This window comes from Populus alba, chromosome 14 (assembly GCF_005239225.2).
Source record: "Populus alba chromosome 14, ASM523922v2, whole genome shotgun sequence".
NCBI lineage: Eukaryota > Viridiplantae > Streptophyta > Magnoliopsida > Malpighiales > Salicaceae > Populus > Populus alba.
Genome location: NC_133297.1, coordinates 4847531 through 4868686, shown reverse-complemented (window position 1 = coordinate 4868686; position 21156 = coordinate 4847531). Strand labels below are relative to the sequence as shown.

Below are 21156 nucleotides of genomic sequence, written 5' to 3'. Positions count from 1 at the left end.
TTGAAGTAGCAGAGGCCGAGTTGATAGTTAAAGAGAGAGAGAGAGGGAGGACAGGCTGGTAGCATTTGGTAAAAAAAAAAGCTGACACGGACGTTGACTCTCATGTACGGAATGTCTGCCTCTTTTAGGCAGAGACTTATTTATTTTATCAACAAAACAATTCTCCTGCTTTTTTAATAATTGTTTCTCCTTTTGCCCTGAATATTGTTTAATATTTTACTGTTCTCTTTCTCTGATAGCTGTAGAGTAGAGCCCTAGTAGATAAGAGGGTATAGATTTTGGCATCCTGATCTTTGAAAATTCTCACATTATATTTATGTGTTGTCCTTTAGCAGGCACAAAGATGTCATCCACGATCCCCACCGCAGCTCCCAATTGCATCGCCCTTTTGGTGTTTCTTGGGGAGCTCAGCCGAGGTCATAGAGCCAAGTAGACTTGCAGGCCTGGTCAATGAAACGCATGCCATGCTGTCCAGGACTTCTGTGTACAATTGCTTCAAACACCTCAAATGGGCTGGGCGGAGGCATGTTAAGGCTCGGATGAGATACTATAATTAAGATTTTATTAATATTTTTTATTTTTTAATTTTATATTAAAAAAAAAATTATAGTTCTTCGTTGAGTTATTAAATTTTTTTGAAAATTTACATGCAATCTTCTAATATGATGCTTTAATAAGAGAATAAATATTGAGAGAGAATCAAGTGAAGGAAAGAAGAATTGAGTGAGAAAAAAATTTAATTACTTTATTTTTTCAGTTGACATAAGATTACTATTTTATCACGGTTGAGGGTTGTTACAATATCGATTCAGATTCGATTATAGATTAATTATATTTCATAAAATATTGAAGAATATAACTTCAATAGTGAGTTTATTTTTACTTTTATTTTAATTTTATGTACTTTCAAATTTATTTTTTAATATTTTGAGTAGTGTATTTGAATTAAAACTTTACTGTTAACTTCAAAAATTTATATACATGAATTAATAATTAATCCTTTTTTAAAAAAATTATATTTTATTTAATAGTCCAGGGAGGAAAAATTCCTGGCTCTGCCCTTTGATTACTGGGCATCGCTAATAAATTAACGAACAAAAAATCTACAACAACATCATTATATTCAACACAGATATTAAGAGAGGCTCAATCTTATCTACCTAAACAGACCTCGACCAAGAGAGGAAAAATGTTATTGAACCAGACCTAGTGATGAAGTCAGAATTTTTTAAACAATGAGGGGGTAAATTACTAATAAATACTTTATATTGTGCACTACATAGACATATGTTATATAGAGAAATCAATTTAAAACATGTATACTAACTCATATCAAATGAAATTAATTTAAAAATACTTTTAAAATAAAAAAATCTACATTATAATTGTTTTTTTTTGAGTTTTATATTTTGATACCTCTTCATAACGATTTCATTATCAATCTCATCAAATATATTTTTCTCAAAAATAGGCCAAATCATATAAAATAAACATTGCTGGAAAAACGATTTTGTAGTGTTTTTAATCGAATGCATATAAGAAAATCCAAAAATGAATGATTTTCCACTAAACATGCATTGCATGTTTGCTTTATTTGGACGTAAAGACGGAGTATTCTTTCTCTCTTTTTATTTCCCATATTTTTCTATAACTTTCCTTCCATTCCTGGGACTTTCAACTCATAATTTATGTTTTCTGCTTTCTGCACATAAACATGCTTATAAAAAGTTGAGGGGCAGTTGCCCCCTGATGCCCCAGTGTGGCTTGCCCCAACCAACATCATCCATGCAGATTGAGATTCTAAGGAAACAAGAACCGTCATGTTTTAAATCTAACCATTGATTTCAATAAAAAAAAATAAAATAATAATAAGTTAATTTCTATTCGATAGAAGTTTCAAAATCTCTACATTTTCAAACAACTTTCTCAGCATGGGTAAGGAGAGCAAGAGGGCTTCGCTGGGGGCCACAGCTACATTCTCTACAAGTTAAATGCAAGCACCATCTATGAGATTAACCCGCTATCATGTTTTCCTTTTGACATGGTAATTGCCCATGTCTACCGTATAAGAGTATCCGAATTTCCTATTATAGGTAACAGAGCATCTTCCTTGCCAGTAAAAAAAATAAAAACAAAAGCATGTGTAAATCTCATGAATGATGAATCTTCCTGCTTTTGGAGTTTCTGGATGCTTGGTTTGGCCACTTCATAAATGCTTCCATTAAGTATAAGCATATATGACAAGTAATGCCAACCTTTCATAAAACGCTACTACCTTCCACTAGTGAGAGGAATTCACAGCTCATACACGTAAAACAGTGTCATGGCAGAAAAAGTTGCAATAATCACATTACGATAATGGTTGGCCGGAGTAGTGATTTGTTTAACAGAACTTCTATGCATCTGAGAAGCTTCTTCTGGCCAGAGTCTTGAGAGGAGAATTCCATGCAGATCTCATTATCTACAACAATAAGAATGAGATTAATATAGTTTCCAAACAATGTTTGTGTAAGGACACGGAGGATCAGAACCATGAGCAGGTGATTCTAATAAGTGATAAAAATCAAAGAGTTATGATCCCACAAATTGATAACCAATATCCAATTATGATCCAAACCAAAATGGAATTATGCGAGGAAAAATTCAGCAATAAAATTACATGGAGCATATGTAATAACTGCTCTCAAGAGGGGAACTACACCTTTGTCATTACAAGTTTAAGGTTACAAACTGGTTGAATAATTAAGATACATAGGTAGTGGAATCAATTTTCTAAGTTCCAGAATTATCAAAGAGATGATGCATAGATTAATAAAATCACAAATCCAGTACTTGAGAATCTGAAATGCTCTAGAGATAGCAAGGTTTCAGCATCTATAGGCCATTCATGCAAAACACAGAAAGAGATTGGCTGAGTTTGTACAGTACTTCGATCTCGAAAACTCAAGGTCATGTCAGTGTACACAATTAGAAGAGCGAAAAAAAAAAGGAGAAAATAAAAACAAGATGGGATAGAAGAGAAACAAAAGAGGGTGAATTTTCGTACAGCTATGGAAACGATGTGAAAACTAAGGGTAAAAGGACCACAGGAAAAGAAGAAGACAAGGGTCTAACAAAGTATCTTGAACTGTTTGAGCAGTCCCCGGGAAACTTCCACTCTTTTTTGAGTGAGAAAAATAAAGTCAGATGGTCCCCAAACCTGACACCTTTCTCCATCCAATTTGTGTAGAGAAAGTGAATATGGGAAGGATGAAAGGAAGAAGCCATAAGCTTATTATTTGTGGTCACAAGCCCAAGTGAGACTCCAGACGATAATAGCAAGACAAGCAATTAACAAGATATGGTGCCTTCAGAAGGAGAATTAGGAGAGTGTTTTATTCTGCAGTATTTTTTAGCAATTGGCTTGCTTTATATTTAAACCTCACCAATTCTTTTGTCACCGAAACAGGCAAAGACCCTAGATTGATAAAAATGCAAGCATCATCACAACTATTAAGTGTAGATCAACATAAAAGCTATCTGTGTTCATTATCAGAACTACTAAGTATTGTCTTCAGTGACCAAGACAGAAAAAGAGCTCTTCCTAAACTATCATGATGTAATATCTGCACTTTCAGAGTGCCAAGTTTTGAGAGAGAGAAAAAGAATCCCAGCATCAGGAAAATACCCATAGTAAAACAAGTTAACCAATTTTTATTTCTCTAACATTTTAAAACCAAAAGGTGGATGCATGAACTTAAGCTTCAAACAGGTATAACAACAAAACACATGCATTTTTTTTTTTCTGGTAGACCATATGACCTAGTTTGGAAAGAGGAAAGCAGTAGAAAACAGAAATTACTGCAGAATAATGGCTAAGAATAGGATAAACTGAAGTTGGAACAGGATAATTAGGGTTTAGGGTTCATAAGAAACATCTAGAATCTGAATAGATTGATAAAATAACAAAAACTACTACGAAAGTAATCCTAGCAGCCTATTTATATTAATTTAAGCATTATATCCTTGTAGGAAAAGGATTCCTGGTCTTAGTCTCCAAGCAAAACTATTTAGCCTATAAAGGAAATACTTTAAAAAGTCACATGCTAATCACATGACCATAGATTAATTAACCCTAATATCAGAAATATAATAAAATAAATCCAAGAGAAGGCTTCGTCACCATATGATGAAGCCTATAATATGTTCATAATTTACTTGAATATGGAAACAAATAAGAAAAGACATAAGATGAAATGTACAAATGCATATCCACAGATGGACCATCATGATCCAGTCCAATATTAATATGAATGCTGCAATTGGTGGTCCAGCAAGATACAATAGTCAGAAGAAAGCAATTCTAGAAGCCACCATATAAGTGCAGCTAAATATGAAGACTCAAAGTAGTGGCACCAAATGAAATAAGGCTCAATCTTCATCTGAGTTGAAACAGAAGATGAAAAAATAAACCAGGGAGATAACACACAACATATGCAAAAACCATTATTGAACAGGAACACTAATCTCCCAATGCATAACTCACTTTGGTTTGTCTGGCTAATACTGTCAGCAAGCACACCTTTTTCTGAATTTAGAATGGACTTTTCCTTTACAAAGCTTTGCAGATTTTTTGCTTCATATTCAAGCTGTTCTTGATCAGCATCACAGCAAACACGAGATTCAAGGAATTGCCATTGACGCTTGCTGAAAGAAAAAATTGGCAGACTAAAAGTCTATATTGATGACCAACCATGTTTCAAGCATCATAGTTTCATAGTCTTCATCGATCATAGGTAGCTTTTATATGTCATTTGTGATTTGGCACTTGCAAAGTTTCATGCATTGAGGCTAACCATAACATGTTTTCACTGAAATTTCTCCATGAAGCACAAAAAACTGATAGTAATAGTTTATGGAGGCACCTTGCAACAATTTGCATGCTCTCTGTCCAAAAAATAAGCTACCAATTCACATAATGAATCACACCTTCACAAATTATACATGTCCAAGAACATTAATTGCATTTTGCAAGAACGAGGGAAATTGTATAATATCAGATCAAATGTCTACATATACAACTTTCTCATGATGCATTAGTTCCTCTTTGAACTAGGGTTCTAAGTTCTAACACCGAGCTGGGAGTATTGGTGCAATGCATAAACTCAATCTCAATCTACCATCTCCAGCAACAGAAAAAATCTTTATTCTTTGCCCCATTTGATAAGCAATATCAGTTCTCATTGAGAATTGGCAACATAAGACCTTCAAATACGAGGTTCTCAAAACAATAAAATCTCCCAAGTTTCTCCTATTTCAAGTCTAAATCTCGAGCAACCATGTATTCCAAAAATTCCTCATGTTCTGAGCAGAGAAACAGAAAACAGTAAAAACCCACTTTATTATTCATATCGGTGCACAAATCTAAAACACTAGACCAACGACAAACATGATAAGACAAGTTTCAAACTTAACTTCCAGAACATATTGCGCTCATTAAACCAACACAATTAGTAATTCGACTACATTGACAATGTTGGAATATTGCCAATTATGTTGACATTGTCAAAGAAGGAGGCTTGTTGGTGGCAACCACCAACCTTGACTTTGGTAGCCACCATTGTTGAAGAAGAGAAGAAGTTGGCAGCCACCTTTGTTGAAGAAGAGATGAGTTTGGCAGCCACCATTGATGACAAAGGAGCAAGAGGAGCTGCCATTGATGCCTATAAAAGAGGCATGATCTTAGAGAGCAAAGTGTGAGAGTTGTGAGACATGTAGAGAGAAGAAGAGAGAAAGAAAGAGAAGGGCTGCCATCAGCAGCCCTGCTGCCACCAGCAGCTGTTGCCCTATGTAGCAATGAGAGATGGGAGTTGAGTGAATGTGATCCTCCTCCATGTGTTGTATTCTTTCTCTATCTCTAAATAAAATGAACCTCTCCCGTGGATGTAGGCAATTTGCTGAACCACGTTAAATATTGTGTCTCAGTGTGCTTAACCCTCCTATGAGCAAAGATCAATACATCACCGGTCCCGGATTCCGCCCCATCAAATGGTATCAGAGCTTTTTGGTTTAAAGTGGTGTTTGATCTTTGCTCAAAAATGAAAGTTGTCAAAATTGTGTTTTGACCATCCCACCGTGTAGAGGAGGACGATACGAAGCCACTGGTGAAAACGACGTCAAAATCGGACGTCGGACATGGCCGCACTCTCCATCACTCTCCGGCAAGGCGTCTACCCACGCGCCCCAACGCGCCCCACGCGTCTTCTTCACCCGGATGAGTTGACCCGACCCATGTGAACAGTAGACATGAACAGTGACGTATCATGAACAGTGCCATGCAAAGGATGACGTCATCATGATGCAAGGATGACATCACATACACAGTCAGCAAGTCAATTGACTAGTCAACTAACATGTCAGCATAGCGGGACCCACCTGCCATGTCATCAGCCGCGAGCCGAGCCAGGCTGAGCCGAGTGGAGCCGAGCTGAGTTGGAGCCGAGCCGAGTCTCGAGCCGAGGGATAGGATCCAGTGTAGCGGATCCTACGTGCAACCGGATCTGAGATTGAATCTGAGTCGTTGATCAGGCCAGAATTGTTTTTGATCAAATCTTAGCCGTCTGAAGTGCGATTTGGACGATTCAAGACATGTTTCCAGCTAATTTGATCATTCCGGATGCAATGGTATGGTCCGATCTTTGAGATTTGAGACCGAAAATGACAGTGGTGAATTATTAAAGAGAGATTGCCCGATCAGGAGGCATCTAAAGGTCATCATGGTGGTCGATGGAGATGAAGAAGAAGAAGGTGCACATGTTTACCCAATTATATGTGCCAAACTATGAGCCATGATAAGAGCTCTAGTTTAGACCGTCGCATAACGACAAACGGAGACACCTTAGAGAAGGTGTGAGAGCCATGAAAGGAGCCCATTTCAGAACGCTCCAGAAAGCGTGTGCTGAAGAAGCAAGATGACAATTGCCCACATAAATGGCAAAGGGGGTGATTGTTGGAATATTGCCAATTATGTTGACATTGTCAAAGAAGGAGGCTTGTTGGTGGCAACCACCAACCTTGACTTTGGTAGCCACCATTGTTGAAGAAGAGAAGAAGTTGGCAGCCACCTTTGTTGAAGAAGAGATGAGTTTGGCAGCCACCATTGATGACAAAGGAGCAAGAGGAGCTGCCATTGATGCCTATAAAAGAGGCATGATCTTAGAGAGCAAAGTGTGAGAGTTGTGAGACATGTAGAGAGAAGAAGAGAGAAAGAAAGAGAAGGGCTGCCATCAGCAGCCCTGCTGCCACCAGCAGCTGTTGCCCTATGTAGCAATGAGAGATGGGAGTTGAGTGAATGTGATCCTCCTCCATGTGTTGTATTCTTTCTCTATCTCTAAATAAAATGAACCTCTCCCGTGGATGTAGGCAATTTGCTGAACCACGTTAAATATTGTGTCTCAGTGTGCTTAACCCTCCTATGAGCAAAGATCAATACATCACCGGTCCCGGATTCCGCCCCATCAGACAAATCATCAAATTAAAACCCATCATAAATATGCAATTCTCTTAAAATGAAAAATCAACATTTCTTAATTAAAATAACTAAAACAAAAGGGGGGGGGGTTCTCCAAGATAGTGTGGGCACCATGAAATGAAATAGAAGTAAAAACAACAGTTCCTAGAAACATTATCCAAGTTTTCTCCTTCTCGTCATGATTACCACAAGTCCCACAAATGTCTTTCACTAAAGGAGCAGCCCTTGATCTGGACTTTCATTATAGACCCAAACGGAGACTTTATGCTAGTTTTTGTAGTCTTAGCTCTCTTCCTTAGTGCAGTCAATGCTTCTCGGTTTCCATTCCTCTCTTTATCATTTTCAACCACCTAATAAGAAATAAAACAAGTGATTGTGAAGTTCACCTTATTTCGAGCTAATAAGACATGCTCGGCATCATTTTTCGAGCTCGACTAAGCTTTGTTGGAATTGCTGCATTCCTTCATCCATTTTTTTGGCTTATAAGAGAATATGTAAAAGCCCTAGTTTAGGGTTTTAGAATTAACTTGCTAGAGGTTTTGCAGAGTTTGCTCAACCGGAGAGAGGAGCAGTATCATCAGTGCAAGACAGTTTGTCCGTGGAGGAGACCTAAGAAATTAACTAGGGGTTTTGGGCTTTAGATTTTTTTTTTGATAGTAAACGAGATAATTATATATTAAATAAGCAGCCCCATCAAGTAAGTGGGGCTGAACGAAAGATAGAATACAATGGGAATATGAAGAAAGAAAAGACCAAAGTGATGAGGGACTTAATTAGTTAGTCCAGTTCATAATACATTCAGGATTTCTAAAAAGATCTGAGCCTGTATAGCTGAAATTTGTAACTGAGGACTTCAACCAGAAAGCCAAACGGTGAAAAGTGAGATAAAAAATCATATCCCAATCAGGAGCCTTGGAATCGAAGATTAGGCGGTTGCGCGCTATCCAAATTGACCAATACAGACCTTTACAGAGGAGTGTAATAGCACGACGCTGAAATTTTCCATTAATCAATCCGGGCCATTCCTGCAGATTTTGATTTGGGTCTTTGGGCTTTAGATTTATTAGAGCTCTTCGCCGCTATTTTGCTTCCAGAGCCTAATGATTGAAACCAAGAAGGCTCATGGGCTCAATCTTTTAACACAAATTAAGTACCTTCAGGCCGGCTTCTTACATATAGTATCTTTCAAGATCGATATTACACAAGCCCACATCCTAATGCATTCTTGAATATTTTTTCACAATCTTGTCTTGTGGAGAATAATTTTTTTTTTTTTTGGCTATTTGCTTATCAGAATGAGAGTAAAGCAGGCTAGAAACTCGAGCCTACCGATGATCATCGGCGACAAGTTCTCGGACCAGCTTCTCTGTGATGTTAGCTGTGACAGTGGCATAATTGGCATCTGAAGGCTGCGTTGAAGAGTGATTTCCCCATTTGCTTACATTCTTCACACCACTGTCAAGAACATTTAGCCTGTCAGATAAGTAGCTCAGGGCTCTGTTGTGGTCGAGCCTGGTGAGGCATGTGATGTTTTTTATCCAGGATTGAAGGAGCAGATTCTTTCAAGACGAGCGCCTTAGTGTTTACTGGATTTGCAACCATTAGGATCTGCAATGTACTAGCAACGTGAGGCATCAACTTTGGCGAGAAATAGAATATCAGAAGAGCATTAAAAGGAAATGGTTAATTCCGAAGCTCAACTTATTTTCCCATCTCTTCAATAACTATCAGTTCAAAGAATTTTGAGAAGAAAAAAAGGAAACTTTAAATTTCTTCAGGATTCCTTGGATTCTTGTTATGTTTGGCTATTGAAAATATTATGATTTTGTATCTGCAATTTCTGAATTGTCAATGATCAGACACCCTAAAGTTCTAAATCAAGGTTAAGAACGGATTAAATACAGGAATTCAATAAAAAAAAAAAGTAATTTTCATTCTTGCTCTCTACGTTTTTCTCAGCAATCAACCGGGCCATTAAAAACCTGCAATGCATATAGGAAGCAGAGATTACTAGTAGCTCCAGCTCCAGTGAACAGAATCCTGACTGCATCCTGTGTCATGTTGCAGATCAAATGATAAACACTGAACCAAACAAAAAGCAAAATGAAACGCTAGAGAGAGACCGGTAGCTAGAGAAAGCTTATATCATCGAATCACAGATCCATTAATGGTTAAAATCTTTAGAACTGCACCATTAACTGTGTGCATGATTTCACTTGTCCTTTTGAAGAAAAACCAGTAGATGATTTCACTTATATCTAGCCATTTGTTAAAAAAAATGGCTCAGCAGAGAGGATAAAAAAAAAAAAATGTACAGAGTTTCAAAGAAAAAGGAGGTGATAAGGAAGGAGGTTGGATTGGAACTGATGAAAAATATAATTTAGTGGTTTGCAGTTGAAAGGAACATGTCACCATGAAACAAATGTTGCTTGCCCCTTCATTTTTTATACGCGATCCCCATGTTTATTGTGCTGTATCTTGTGAACAGTGGCAACAAAGAAAGTTCAAATTAATTGTATTCTGCATTTTTGCTTTGCTACTCGAAGTTCTTTTTCTTCCTTTTCTTTTTCTTCGAAAAGAATAATAATATTCTTTTTTTATATTGCGTACACACTCAGGATATCATCCATGAGAAGCCACTTCTAAAAATCAAATCGTAGAAAATAGCTCATCTACTCAAAATTCTATAACAATTATACACTTGCGTATACAATAATTCCCAAAAAATTACTCATCGATCCTAGTATTACTTCAGCTCAACTATATTTTAGTTTAAAGCTCTTGCAGGATTCGATGTATTATGATAGATTTACAAGTGCAATGATATTCTATGAACTCGTGAAGAAGAAGGTTGGAATTCTCTCGCTCTGAATTCTGAAAAGGTCCGTTGATGAATTTTAAGGATAGTGACATGGGCATACGAGTGATAACCCTTTTTAAACATAATCAACTTTTTTCCATGCAGTCCCCTGATTGTTTTTTAAAAAAAATTAAAAAAAAAAATTATTTGTTTAAAATTAATATTTTTTTAATATTTTAAAATTATTTTGATGCACTAATATTAAAAATAATTTTTAAAAATAAAAAAATATTATTTTAATATATTTTAAAGTGAAAAAATGATGTTCACACTCACATAAATAACTAAAAACACATAAAAAATAAACACCACATAATTCCAAGAGCTAATAATAACTAATTTATACAAAAATAACACGAAGTTTTATTATAAAAATATAAATTAGATAACTAATCTATCTTGAAAAGGGAAACAAATTCTCAATTAATAACTTTTGAGTTATTATAAAGATTTCTAATTAAATAGAAATATAAAATTATCAATCTTATATCTAATTTCATAAATAAAATTAACTTACACTAAAGATCTCCTATATTGATTATATACCACGGCACCTAGTAAATCTTATATTAATTAAATTAATGGACCGTGGCTTCACAGCTTAGGGTAGTTTCTCTTCCACTTAAAAACTCCGCCTCATCCTTTTGCCTCATGATGAAAACACACCATGAGGTTCGAGAATAAATTTGTCCTTTTTTTTAAAAAAAAATGAGTTAATTATAAATTAATTATTAAAACTAATCATCATATTTTATTAAAAATAATTCTTTATCAATGTTGACTATGAAGTTAATATTTTTTTTTTTCAAAAAAATATTTTTCATCGTTTTATTTATAATTTATTTCTTCATTTCTGTTCATCTTAAAAAACAAAATAAATTAAAAAGAAAACATAAAATTGACAAAAAAAAAAAAAACTAGATTGAAGATAATTTTAGAAAGATTAAATATATATAGTTTCTAATTTATAAGAACTAATTAATTAATTTAGTTAAAATACAGAGATTAAGTTATAATCAACACTCTCTTTGAAAAAAAAAAAAATTAACTTAACAAAAAGCTTAAAATCTTTGTCATAATAAAGCAAAGCCTTTTTTTTAAAAAAAAAATAAAATAAAATAATTCTCTCTCTCGCTCTCTCCCCCTTTTTAAGGCCCCCAAAATAACTGTGCTTGCAGCGAGGAGTGGCATTTCTAATAGAGAGAAAAACAAGAATTGAAACGAAAGGAAGGAAAGCGCTAATGCAGGGTTTGAAATCAGCAGCGGCTCTATTGATTAGAAGCTGCTGTAACAATAATAAATCTAAGCTTTCCCATAGCTTTCTCGCACATTGCCCACAGCACAGCAGAAGCCTCTCTTCTTCTCCTCCAACTGAAGATGAGCTTAACAACCAAGTTAGTCTCTCTCTTTTTTCGTTCTTTTGTTTAAAAAGACCAAACCTTTACTGGATTGTTTATGTTTTTTTTCTTGTCAAGTTTAAGACTCGGGTTCCTTTTGGGGTAGGTACTCGTTGAAGACAAAGCTAATTCAAGAAGTGCCATTCTTAATAGACCTTCAGCTCTTAATGCTCTTAATACTAATATGGTGAGTGTTTTTTTGAGCTGGGTTTGATTCAAAATTGTTTCTTTTTAATCGAGTTTGTTTAATTTTGGTTTTTTTAGGGTGCTAGATTGTTAAAATTGTATAAAGCTTGGGAGAAAGACTCAAGTGTTGGGTTTGTTACATTAAAGGTAAGATCCCCCCCTATGGTTTCAGCTATGTGTTTCTTCTTCTTCTTCTTTCTTGATTGGTTGTGTTTTAATCTGTGCTAAGGGATACTTGGTGTGTTTGTTTTGAATTTGTGAAGGGCAGTGGCAGGGCATTTTCTGCTGGTGGAGATATTGTTAATCTATATCACCTAATAAACCAGGGTAAGAGATCAGAGTTTCATACATGCGTATTGAAAATATTATTGTGATCTTGCTTATTCGGCTGCTTAATATTTGTTTCAATCAATGCAGGGAAATGGGAAGCGTGTAAGGAATTTTTTGGGACTTTATATACATTCATATACGTGCTAGGTACATATTTGAAGCCACATGTAAGTATTCAAGATTTAAATCGTCAATAGCTTGTATAGATTGCTGGATTTTGAGTCTGGTTTTCTGCATTTCAGTGTCAATTTTTGTAGCTCTGATATTGACATGCATGAATTCCTTGTCGGTGATCAGTATAATTACACTGGTTGATTAATAACTCAAGGAAATGTGGCTGATATCTCATTTATAAGTTTACTTGTGTTAGTAAGTTATCAGCATTGTTACATTGGTGAGTAACAATTTCCTTGTAGGTGGCTATTTTGAATGGCATTACCATGGGTGGTGGGACTGGAATTTCAATCCCGGGAACATTTCGACTTGCAACAGACAAAACTGTATGTAAAAGAAAACAAGTATTGATCCTGTAATAATGCTGTTTATTTACCCCCCCTGCTGCCATTTAAATCTATTTAAAGCTAATCGTGTATCCTTGTGTTATGTTCATGGATGTGCATGTCACAATGGAGTTCTTTAATGCTAATAATCATGAAAGCTGGCACTTCAGCCCATTTAGAGCTTTTGGTGTGTCATTTTTTTTAAAAAAAGTTTTCAGTATGTCCATTGTCTTTTATGGCCATATAGATTTTTATTTGCTACATGTTTTATTGACAAGGGACCAGCTTGTTTTTGAGTTGCCCATATGAAACCCAAAAATCTTGTATTAAGAAGGAAATCTCATTTAAAAACCTTGTTTCTGTACCCTGGTAGTCATGACATTCAAGAAGTGTATATTAGTGATGCTTACTTTCCTATATCCAGTGATGTGAATGTGAAAACAGTGCAGAATCAGTGACTTGTTTAGCATATCTATTTGAGTTAATTGTTTACGGCTATATAAATTTTGCAACTCATGAAGGTTTTCGCCACACCTGAAACTCTGATTGGATTCCACCCTGATGCTGGAGCATCCTTCTTCCTCTCACATCTACCTGGTCACTTAGGTACTCTAGCAGTACTTTTTCTTTCTTGGGTAGTATTATTAAGTTCTGTTACCTGAACTGTTATTTTAGATTTCAATTCTTCTTCTGATTGCATTTCTTTTCTTCCCCTGTATCCCTTTTTTTATGGGCTTAAATGAAAACATCCTTATCTGTAGCCTCACTTCATCGATTAGCAACTATAAGAGACCATTTAGTATTGTGGTAGCTTTTGCTTTTTACCCAACCACAGAGAAAAAACTATTTGGTTAGCCAACTAGCTTCTGCCTTTTGCACCGGGCGCCATACATAATCGTGTTTCAAACATTCGTTTTGTAGAAAGCTAAAGTAACTTGTTTTTTATTTATTTTGCGTGCAAAATCTATCTCATAGCAATTTTAAGAAAACACATTTTTTAAAACTTATCCTTTTAAAACCACAACTTAAAAGTGTTTTTCTTAAACCTACTTTAAATACTCTAGTATGAGTATGGCATAAGGTGTATTCTTGTTTGCAGGTGAGTACTTGGCTTTAACTGGAGACACACTTAATGGAGCAGAAATGATTGCTTGTGGCCTAGCTACACACTACACGAATAGCGAAGTTAATACTGGTGAAACCTTTTCTTGTTTTGTCTTGATTTATTTCTCTGTCCTGGTTGTATGACATTATCCTATGTTGTTTTGATCCTGTAGAAACTTCGTTTAGTTGAACATCATCTTGGGAAACTGGTCACTGATGATCCTTCTCTCATTGAAACTTCTTTAGAACAATACGGTGACCTTGTCTATCCAGATAAGATGAGTGTACTTCACAGGTAATATATTGTCTTTCATTTTCGTTCTGTAGCATGTTCTTGTTTTACTGTAAAATAACATTTGCCTTTCGTAGCATACGCAACAAAACCTAACCCCCCCTCCCCCTGAAAAAAAAAGAAGCTACTATAGTTTAACAAAATGATAATCTTTTCAGTTGACCTTATGTTGTATTGTTTGTTTAGGATTGAAATGGTCGATAAATGTTTCAGCCATGACACGGTTGAAGAAATCTTTGATGCTCTGGTAAGATTTTATTCTGATAGTCACATGTTTTCCTTGACCCAGAACAATATATGCAATCAAATTTCACGTAATAGAATCTTTTTATATAGATCACTCCCCGAGAACAATTGGAAGTTTTAAGCTTTGCATTCTTTTTCATCATTATCGAAGAAAATAAACCTTGTCCAGTTATCGTTCCTCTGAAATTGGTTTTTCTGGGAGAAAGAATTTGGAGACATAGGACTAAGCAGACAGATATGACGTGCAAAGGGTGGGTGCATAAAAAGGAAGGAAAGAACTCCTTCACTTATGGGTATAAACTGAGTTAAAAACGTTCTGGGGTGGGAAATCTTGAAGATTTTCTAGCAGCCCCTTCTTTTGACTCCTTGTGAAGGTCTGAAAAAAGTGATGGTCCTGTCAGCTTTTATCTTGGAAGAGCCGTTAGCAAAGCTCAAGTACTGCCCATTAAAATGCAGCTTGCTGAACAGATTCCCCTGAAAAGCCATTATTTCCCCCATACCTTCCCCCAACCCCATCCCAGGGGAAGAAATAAACGCTAATTGTTATAAATTATAAATATCATAGCTACTAAAAGGAAACATGGATCCTACAGTTCCTTCTAGGTGAAAAGGGAAATGAATGCATATAAAGTCCCAAAACGTAGTTTTCTCAGACAATTTAAGTGATTTTTGACATTTTATTCACTTTGGTCCTTTGATTTTTAATTTAGGCAATATCATCCCTAAATCCATGCATTTTTCCCAAAAAAAAACTTATGTGGTTTTTGTAATTAAATTCACATTAATCCTTAAAATTTTAATACGTGTGATTTGGTCCCTTCATAGACAATTATATGTCAGGTATTTTTACATTCATTTTTATTTCAGTCCACTGACTTTAAATTTATTCAATATATTCCCTACATGTTAAGGCTTTTTTATTTTAAATTTTTCATTTTAGTTTACAAACTCTAAATCCAAAAAAATAGAGTAAATTAATGTGTGGGACGACAAGATTTTTCCATAAAAAATTAAATGAGCTTTGAGTTAAAAAAAAAAAAGAGGGGTTGTCGTGGGTTTTTGGTTTTCTTTAAATACATGTAATAAATAGAAAAATAAAAACAAATCTTGATGCTATAGATTTCGATTCGATATGCAAACTTTTTACTTCATTTGCATATATGAATATTTTTCAAACTTGATTTTAATATATTTGAGCTTTAATTGAATTTATTATAACAATTTTTCTAAACAGACCCATGGAAACACACTGGCCCTATGCTAATAAATTCTAATTATCTTTTTTCCAGCAAAAATTGCTATCATGATTTTAGATAACCATTTCTCTCAGGAAAGGGAAGCTGCTGAAACAAACGATCCATGGTTCAATTCCACTCTAAGAAGACTTAAAGAAGCGTCACCACTGAGCTTGAAGGTTTCCTTGAGATCCGTGAGTCCTCGAACCATTGTCATCTGGCTGACTTTCTCTTCTACAATCATTTCTTTGTTATGATCTAAGCTACAAACATCAACTGGTTCAGATAAAAGAAGGTAGATTTCAGACACTTGATCAGTGCTTGGTCCGTGAATATCGAATGAGCCTACAAGGAATATCCAAGCAAATCTCTGGTGATTTTTGTGAGGTATGAAATGTAATCTATTTTCAATTGAATAATATTTCAGAATCTTTAGCCATCACCATTTAATTTTGTGTTGTGTTTTTATAAACTTGTCAGGGGGTTCGGGCTCGAATGGTGGACAAGGACTTGGCACCAAAGGTATGGATGGAAAGTTTACTTGTATACCAAGATGGAATTTAGCAATCCCAATTATTTGCAGAATGTAGCTCTAAGATAATGTACTACACTACTAGAAAGGTTATCTGATGGATTATTGAAATCATTAGTTCGAATATAGCAACCCTAGCACCATTTATTTAAATAATAGGCGTGTTAGCATTACGTAATTGTATCATCATGCATTTTGAAATATGCAGTGGAATCCTCCAAGCTTGGAACAGGTGTCTGAGGACATGGTGGACCGCTATTTCTCTCCTCTTAGTGAATCCGAACCTGATCTAGACCTTCCAACAAAACAACGAGAAGCTTTTACATAGTTTCCACATAAATGGAATTTTTTTGTTAGAATTTTTATGTTTTTGAAAGATGAGGAAAGGCAGATGAAATAGGCCTTTTACTGTCTCAGATTATTGTAAGAACATATGATAGATACATGTATTCTGGGACTGAGTAGCTTCCAAAATAAGTTCAAATAACCTTTATTAGCTCGTCATTTTGTAACGTTATTAGAGCTGTGAATGGTGTTGAAGCTTGTTGATTTCAATTTTATCCTATAAAGTTCGCTCAGGCACAGCATGTGGAGCTTTCGTCATCTATTGTAACATATCTCTTGCATCAGAATTAATATCCTTTCCAGTAGTAGAGGGAGGGGCTCTGATTTAAGTTCTGTACTACGGTTGAAGAGTTCAACGATACCATAGAAATTCACTGAGAGAATATATATATATATATATATAATGTTGTTTTGTTTTTTAATGGATTTTAATCTCTTTAAATTAGAAATAACATGATCCATGAAGCAAACCCAAACCTAACCTTTGATTAGATTATTCATGTTTCTATTGTTTTTAAAAAATTTATTATTTTATTATTTTAAATTAATATTTTTTAATGCTTTTAAATTATTTTGACATAATTTTTTTTAAAATAAAAATAAAAATATTATTTTAATATATTTTTTAAATAAAAAATAATATTCCAGAAAGGATATTGGCTGATCACAGCAGAATTCAAGACAAAACAAATTAACTTTAAAAAGAAGAAAAATATACAATTTTTATCCCATACAAGATAAAAAGAATGAGATGAAAAACCAAAATCGAATGACATCTGATTCTAATTAAAACCTAAAAATCCCTGGACTATACAGCTATGTTTTTTCCTCTCTAGGCAGGGCATCATTTCATTCAAAGAACCAGTTATAAAATTGATCTCAAAAGCAAATACTCTGCGTTTCCTTCAGCTAAATAAACAAGATACGTCAAAGACGGCGATCCAATCATCCAACAACAAAAATCTAGTGCAATAAAGTCAAGGATATCCAGTCTTACAAGTGAATAAACTTGTATCAAAATAAGGCTACATCCAATGCAGCAAATACTTGTACTAAACAAACGGTAATAAACTATCATAATAATCTCTCAATGGAAAAGCCTGCAAGAAAGCACCAAGTCTGCAGAGAAACAAAAGCACCAATTACATGACCGTGCAATTACCGATAGCGACGGAGAGAAAGCGTTTGGTTCCTTTTCCATGTTGCCCTCCTGGAAGGCCGTGCCTTGTGGTGCAAGTGTCCCCTTCCTCGGAGACCCCTGTATTTCTTTCCCGCAGATGTGAGACCACGAAGCTCTCTATGTTTGTGGACAGGATTGCAGATCCAGTTGATCCTTGGATCATTGCGAATAGCATTGTGGGCAGCATCGACCAGGATGACCTCAAAATATTTGTAAGTGGAATCCTGAAAAGTGAAAAGTTAATTCAGCTACAGGCAAGTTTTTGAAAGCAACAGCTGACCAATAAAATTGACTAGAACTCGAAAAATAATTAGCATAATGAATTGAGATATTGAAAACAGCACAACCACATAGATTGCATTCTTCCCAACAAGAAGGTAACAAATTGAAATATATGAAAAATTTGTTTTGATATTCAATTTAAAACAAGACCTATCCTTTGCAAATCAAAACAAATGATTTATTGACATCATTTTATTTTCAATATTTATTTTATTTATTTTTAAAACAGTTCTCTATCAGAAAACTTTTTCCCAAAATTTTTTAGTTATCAAAACAAATGATTTTTTGAAGTCATTTTATTCCATTTTTTACATATTTTAAATAATATCATTTTCAAATTTAAATTTCAATAAAATTCCTTCGTTTGTCAAATTGAAATGGACTTAAAATAAAAAAATGTTGTTGAAACGCATAAAATTTCAATAGGATTTTATCATATACTATTAATTAATTAATTCACCGAGGAATCATATTGAAATTTAAATTGACTACAACTAATTATTTATATTTTAAATCCTTTTAAATTTGACAAACTAAGGAGTTTTATTGAAATTTAAATTGAAAATGATATAAGATGAAAATGATTAGTTATTTTGAATTTAAGAGGACAGGTATTATTTAAATCTTTTTAAAAAAATAGGAATAAAATGACCAACAAATAAGTTGTTGTGATAACTCAAAAATTTTAGGAAAACAATTCTGATATAGAAGTTTCAACTTCTATAAGTGGAATCCTGAAAGGTTAAGGTTAAATTAGCTTTAGAGTACAAGCCAACACGCATAGAGCCTAAGAAATATGAAAAGGGTTTCGGTAAGTAGAGAGGCAATAGAAGCTAATCATGTTATGACCCTCTTATCTCACTTGCCAAGTAAATATCATTGGGACATTCTTAGTTCAATTGAAAATCAAACATGCTTAATAAAAATAGGGTCCTCATCAAGTCATCATAAATCATATTGTAAAGCTATTGCCTCTTAACACAACATGGAAAGTTGAAAGAGCAAGTAAAAATGAACTTATAACTAACCTCATTAATCCAATATGAGTTGAGAACTTTGAGACCACCTAATTTCCTTCCTGCACGCTCCTCGGCAACAGATCTCTTGCTACGCTGGAACTTGAGCTGTGTAACACCCTGATTTGTTGGCTTGCCATAAACAATACCCTTAGGAACAGGCCTCTTCCTACCACCACGTCTCACACGAATGCGATAGACCACATACCCCTGAAAATCCAATGTATATCATCACCAAGAAGACATGCACCAGATAATGTAATTGCTAACTCAGTCACCAGCACCAAATAAAGTGATTTCTAACTCAATCACCAGCACCATGAATGGCAAACTACATAGATGAAAGTAACTACAAACAAAAGCTTCACCTGCTTTGCCTTGTAACCCAGACGGCGAGCCTTATCAGGACGAGTAGGATGAGTGACACGCACAATTGAAGGATGTTGCCGGTATTCCCAGCACCTCACCCTCTGCAAAAACCTCATAACGTCTGACTGTTTCTTCCTCCATAACTCCGAAACATACTTATAAGCCCCTAAACATCACCACACTCATTATTAAACCCCAGATCCCAGAATTCAAAAATCATAAACACAACCAAAACCCATGTTTCTATTCTAAATCTAGTTGTATTCAAGCAACGACAATACCAAAAGACCAGGAAAGAAACCCGGCTTGATAGGCCTATTTCATAAATCAAGTGGACAAAAAATCAGTGATGAAAGCACTAACCCAGCATAAAACATTCGGTTTTCCACATGATTTAACGAATTATTTAAACCCCATCAGACATCAAGTTCAATAATATCAACATCATGTTCATTAAATCATCAGATTGTATGCTAAAAAATCATCTCAAGCTCATTTTTAAACCAAATAAATAAATAGATTCATCCAAGAAACTACACAGACAGCGGTTAAAGATTGAAACATGAAAAGAGATCAATAAAGAGCAGTCTACGAGTGCTTTCTTACCCATTGTTGTGTGGCAGTGGAAGTCGAAAACGGCCCCCTCTCTTCACCTCCAAGGCTTATTATTGTGAGGCGTGATGCCCTAGTTTTTATTTATGTATCAGAAAGTTAATCCTGGCCGTCAGATCTTATCTGATTTTGGGTCATGTCGGACTCATAATATATCTGGGCTGGATCTAGCGGCTCTGACTGGGTTTAGTTTAGTTCGGCTCTAAACTTAAGTTGTTGTTAGTCATTTTGCAGGCCCATGTTACAATGTTACCTCAAAATTGATCTCCCTGGGGAAGGTAGTTGATAAATATGTTGATGGCAAAATAAAAACGAACGTCTTCCATATCTACGACACAAGAATGTTCTAACACCACAAGTGTTCAATATCATTACATGTTTTTTGATGGATCGTATAATTAAAATCTTAGAACAAGCTTGTAGATTAATGATACTCTTGCATGAATACGAGTGACTTCTCATTCGAGTGATATCTAGCCGCAACTCTGTACAATCAATTTTTGCTCTGCCATGTTGTATTCCTGTACAACTATGGCCGATTAAATAAAATTATCATCATTTTAAATAAATACATTAATTGATGATAATCTTAAATCTAAAAAATTATTTTTCACCATGTTTGGATGATACATGATTATGTGTTCATGTTAATCGTTCATTTTATATAACTGAGAACTCCAAAAGTTCGTAACATAAATTGCAAAACAATCTATTTTTAAGGATTTTTGGAATTCTATGATAATTAAGTCAATAATTTTATAACAAGAAGTTAATAAACATTAAATTTTAAAGATAAAAAAGTTTATTCTTAATTTATATATAATAAATGTTGAGAATAAATTATAAAAAATGAATATTATAAACATTCTACCTAGATTGTTCAAAGTATATTTATAATCTTAAATTTTTCATTTTTTGGCATGAAGAGTCATTTCTTTTTCCTTTTTCATGTTCAAGTATGAGAAAGACCTTTCATGTTGATTGTAAGTGTCTTTTTTAATGGCATTTAGATTGATGGAAGTATCCCATGTTTATAGAAGACATCTTACATCAATATGCCTGAGTTCAATGTATAGCAAGCTCAAAAAGGATTGGATATGACATTTTGTAAAACCTATAGGCATTTGGGCTTGACATGTAATTGAGCTCAAAAAAAGATT

The 21156-nt window shown here is 34.6% G+C and overlaps 2 protein-coding genes and 1 long non-coding RNA gene across 4 annotated transcripts; 1 reads left to right on the top strand and 2 right to left on the bottom strand.

Moving 5' to 3' along the window:
* Positions 1-1596: 1596 nt before the first annotated feature.
* LOC140954496 (uncharacterized) lies at positions 1597-8390 on the bottom strand. Its single transcript, XR_012167817.1, has 3 exons — positions 7897-8390; positions 4526-4686; positions 1597-2461 (listed from the first exon to the last, which is right to left on the bottom strand). It is a non-coding gene; the product is annotated as an uncharacterized lncRNA (long non-coding RNA).
* Positions 8391-11510: 3120 nt separating this feature from the next.
* On the top strand, positions 11511-16747 carry LOC118041375 (3-hydroxyisobutyryl-CoA hydrolase-like protein 1, mitochondrial). Of its 2 annotated transcripts, none has more exons than XM_035048675.2 (14): positions 11511-11764; positions 11874-11954; positions 12032-12100; positions 12217-12280; positions 12371-12450; positions 12700-12783; positions 13305-13389; positions 13883-13968; positions 14061-14182; positions 14366-14426; positions 15756-15854; positions 15946-16047; positions 16141-16182; positions 16401-16747. In XM_035048675.2, the coding sequence occupies exons 1-14, from the start codon at positions 11612-11614 to the stop codon at positions 16518-16520; spliced, it is 1248 nt and encodes a 415-aa protein (XP_034904566.1). In that variant the 5' UTR covers positions 11511-11611; the 3' UTR covers positions 16521-16747. The 2 variants fall into 2 exon arrangements, with proteins under 2 accessions (XP_034904566.1, XP_034904567.1); XM_035048676.2 differs by having other exon boundaries at positions 11628-11764; positions 11846-11954.
* Positions 16748-17485: 738 nt separating this feature from the next.
* LOC118041693 (large ribosomal subunit protein eL15) lies at positions 17486-20124 on the bottom strand. Its single transcript, XM_035049168.2, has 4 exons — positions 19991-20124; positions 19384-19550; positions 19028-19225; positions 17486-17941 (listed from the first exon to the last, which is right to left on the bottom strand). The coding sequence occupies exons 1-4, from the start codon at positions 19992-19994 to the stop codon at positions 17696-17698; spliced, it is 615 nt and encodes a 204-aa protein (XP_034905059.1). The 5' UTR covers positions 19995-20124; the 3' UTR covers positions 17486-17695.
* Positions 20125-21156: the final 1032 nt, after the last annotated feature.

Excerpts from the sequence above, each read along its gene's own strand:
- LOC118041375 (XM_035048675.2), top strand. The coding sequence starts at position 11,612 with ATGCAGGGTTTGAAATCAGCAGCGGCTCTATTGATTAGAAGCTGCTGT. Across the intron at positions 12,101-12,216 it reads TTGGGTTTGTTACATTAAAG|GGCAGTGGCAGGGCATTTTC; the intron begins GTAAGATCCCCC and ends GAATTTGTGAAG. Across the intron at positions 16,183-16,400 it reads ACAAGGACTTGGCACCAAAG|TGGAATCCTCCAAGCTTGGA; the intron begins GTATGGATGGAA and ends TGAAATATGCAG.
- LOC118041693 (XM_035049168.2), bottom strand. Across the intron at positions 19,226-19,383 it reads TGGGTTACAAGGCAAAGCAG|GGGTATGTGGTCTATCGCAT; the intron begins GTGAAGCTTTTG and ends TTGGATTTTCAG. Across the intron at positions 17,942-19,027 it reads ACTCATATTGGATTAATGAG|GATTCCACTTACAAATATTT; the intron begins GTTAGTTATAAG and ends TTCACTTTTCAG.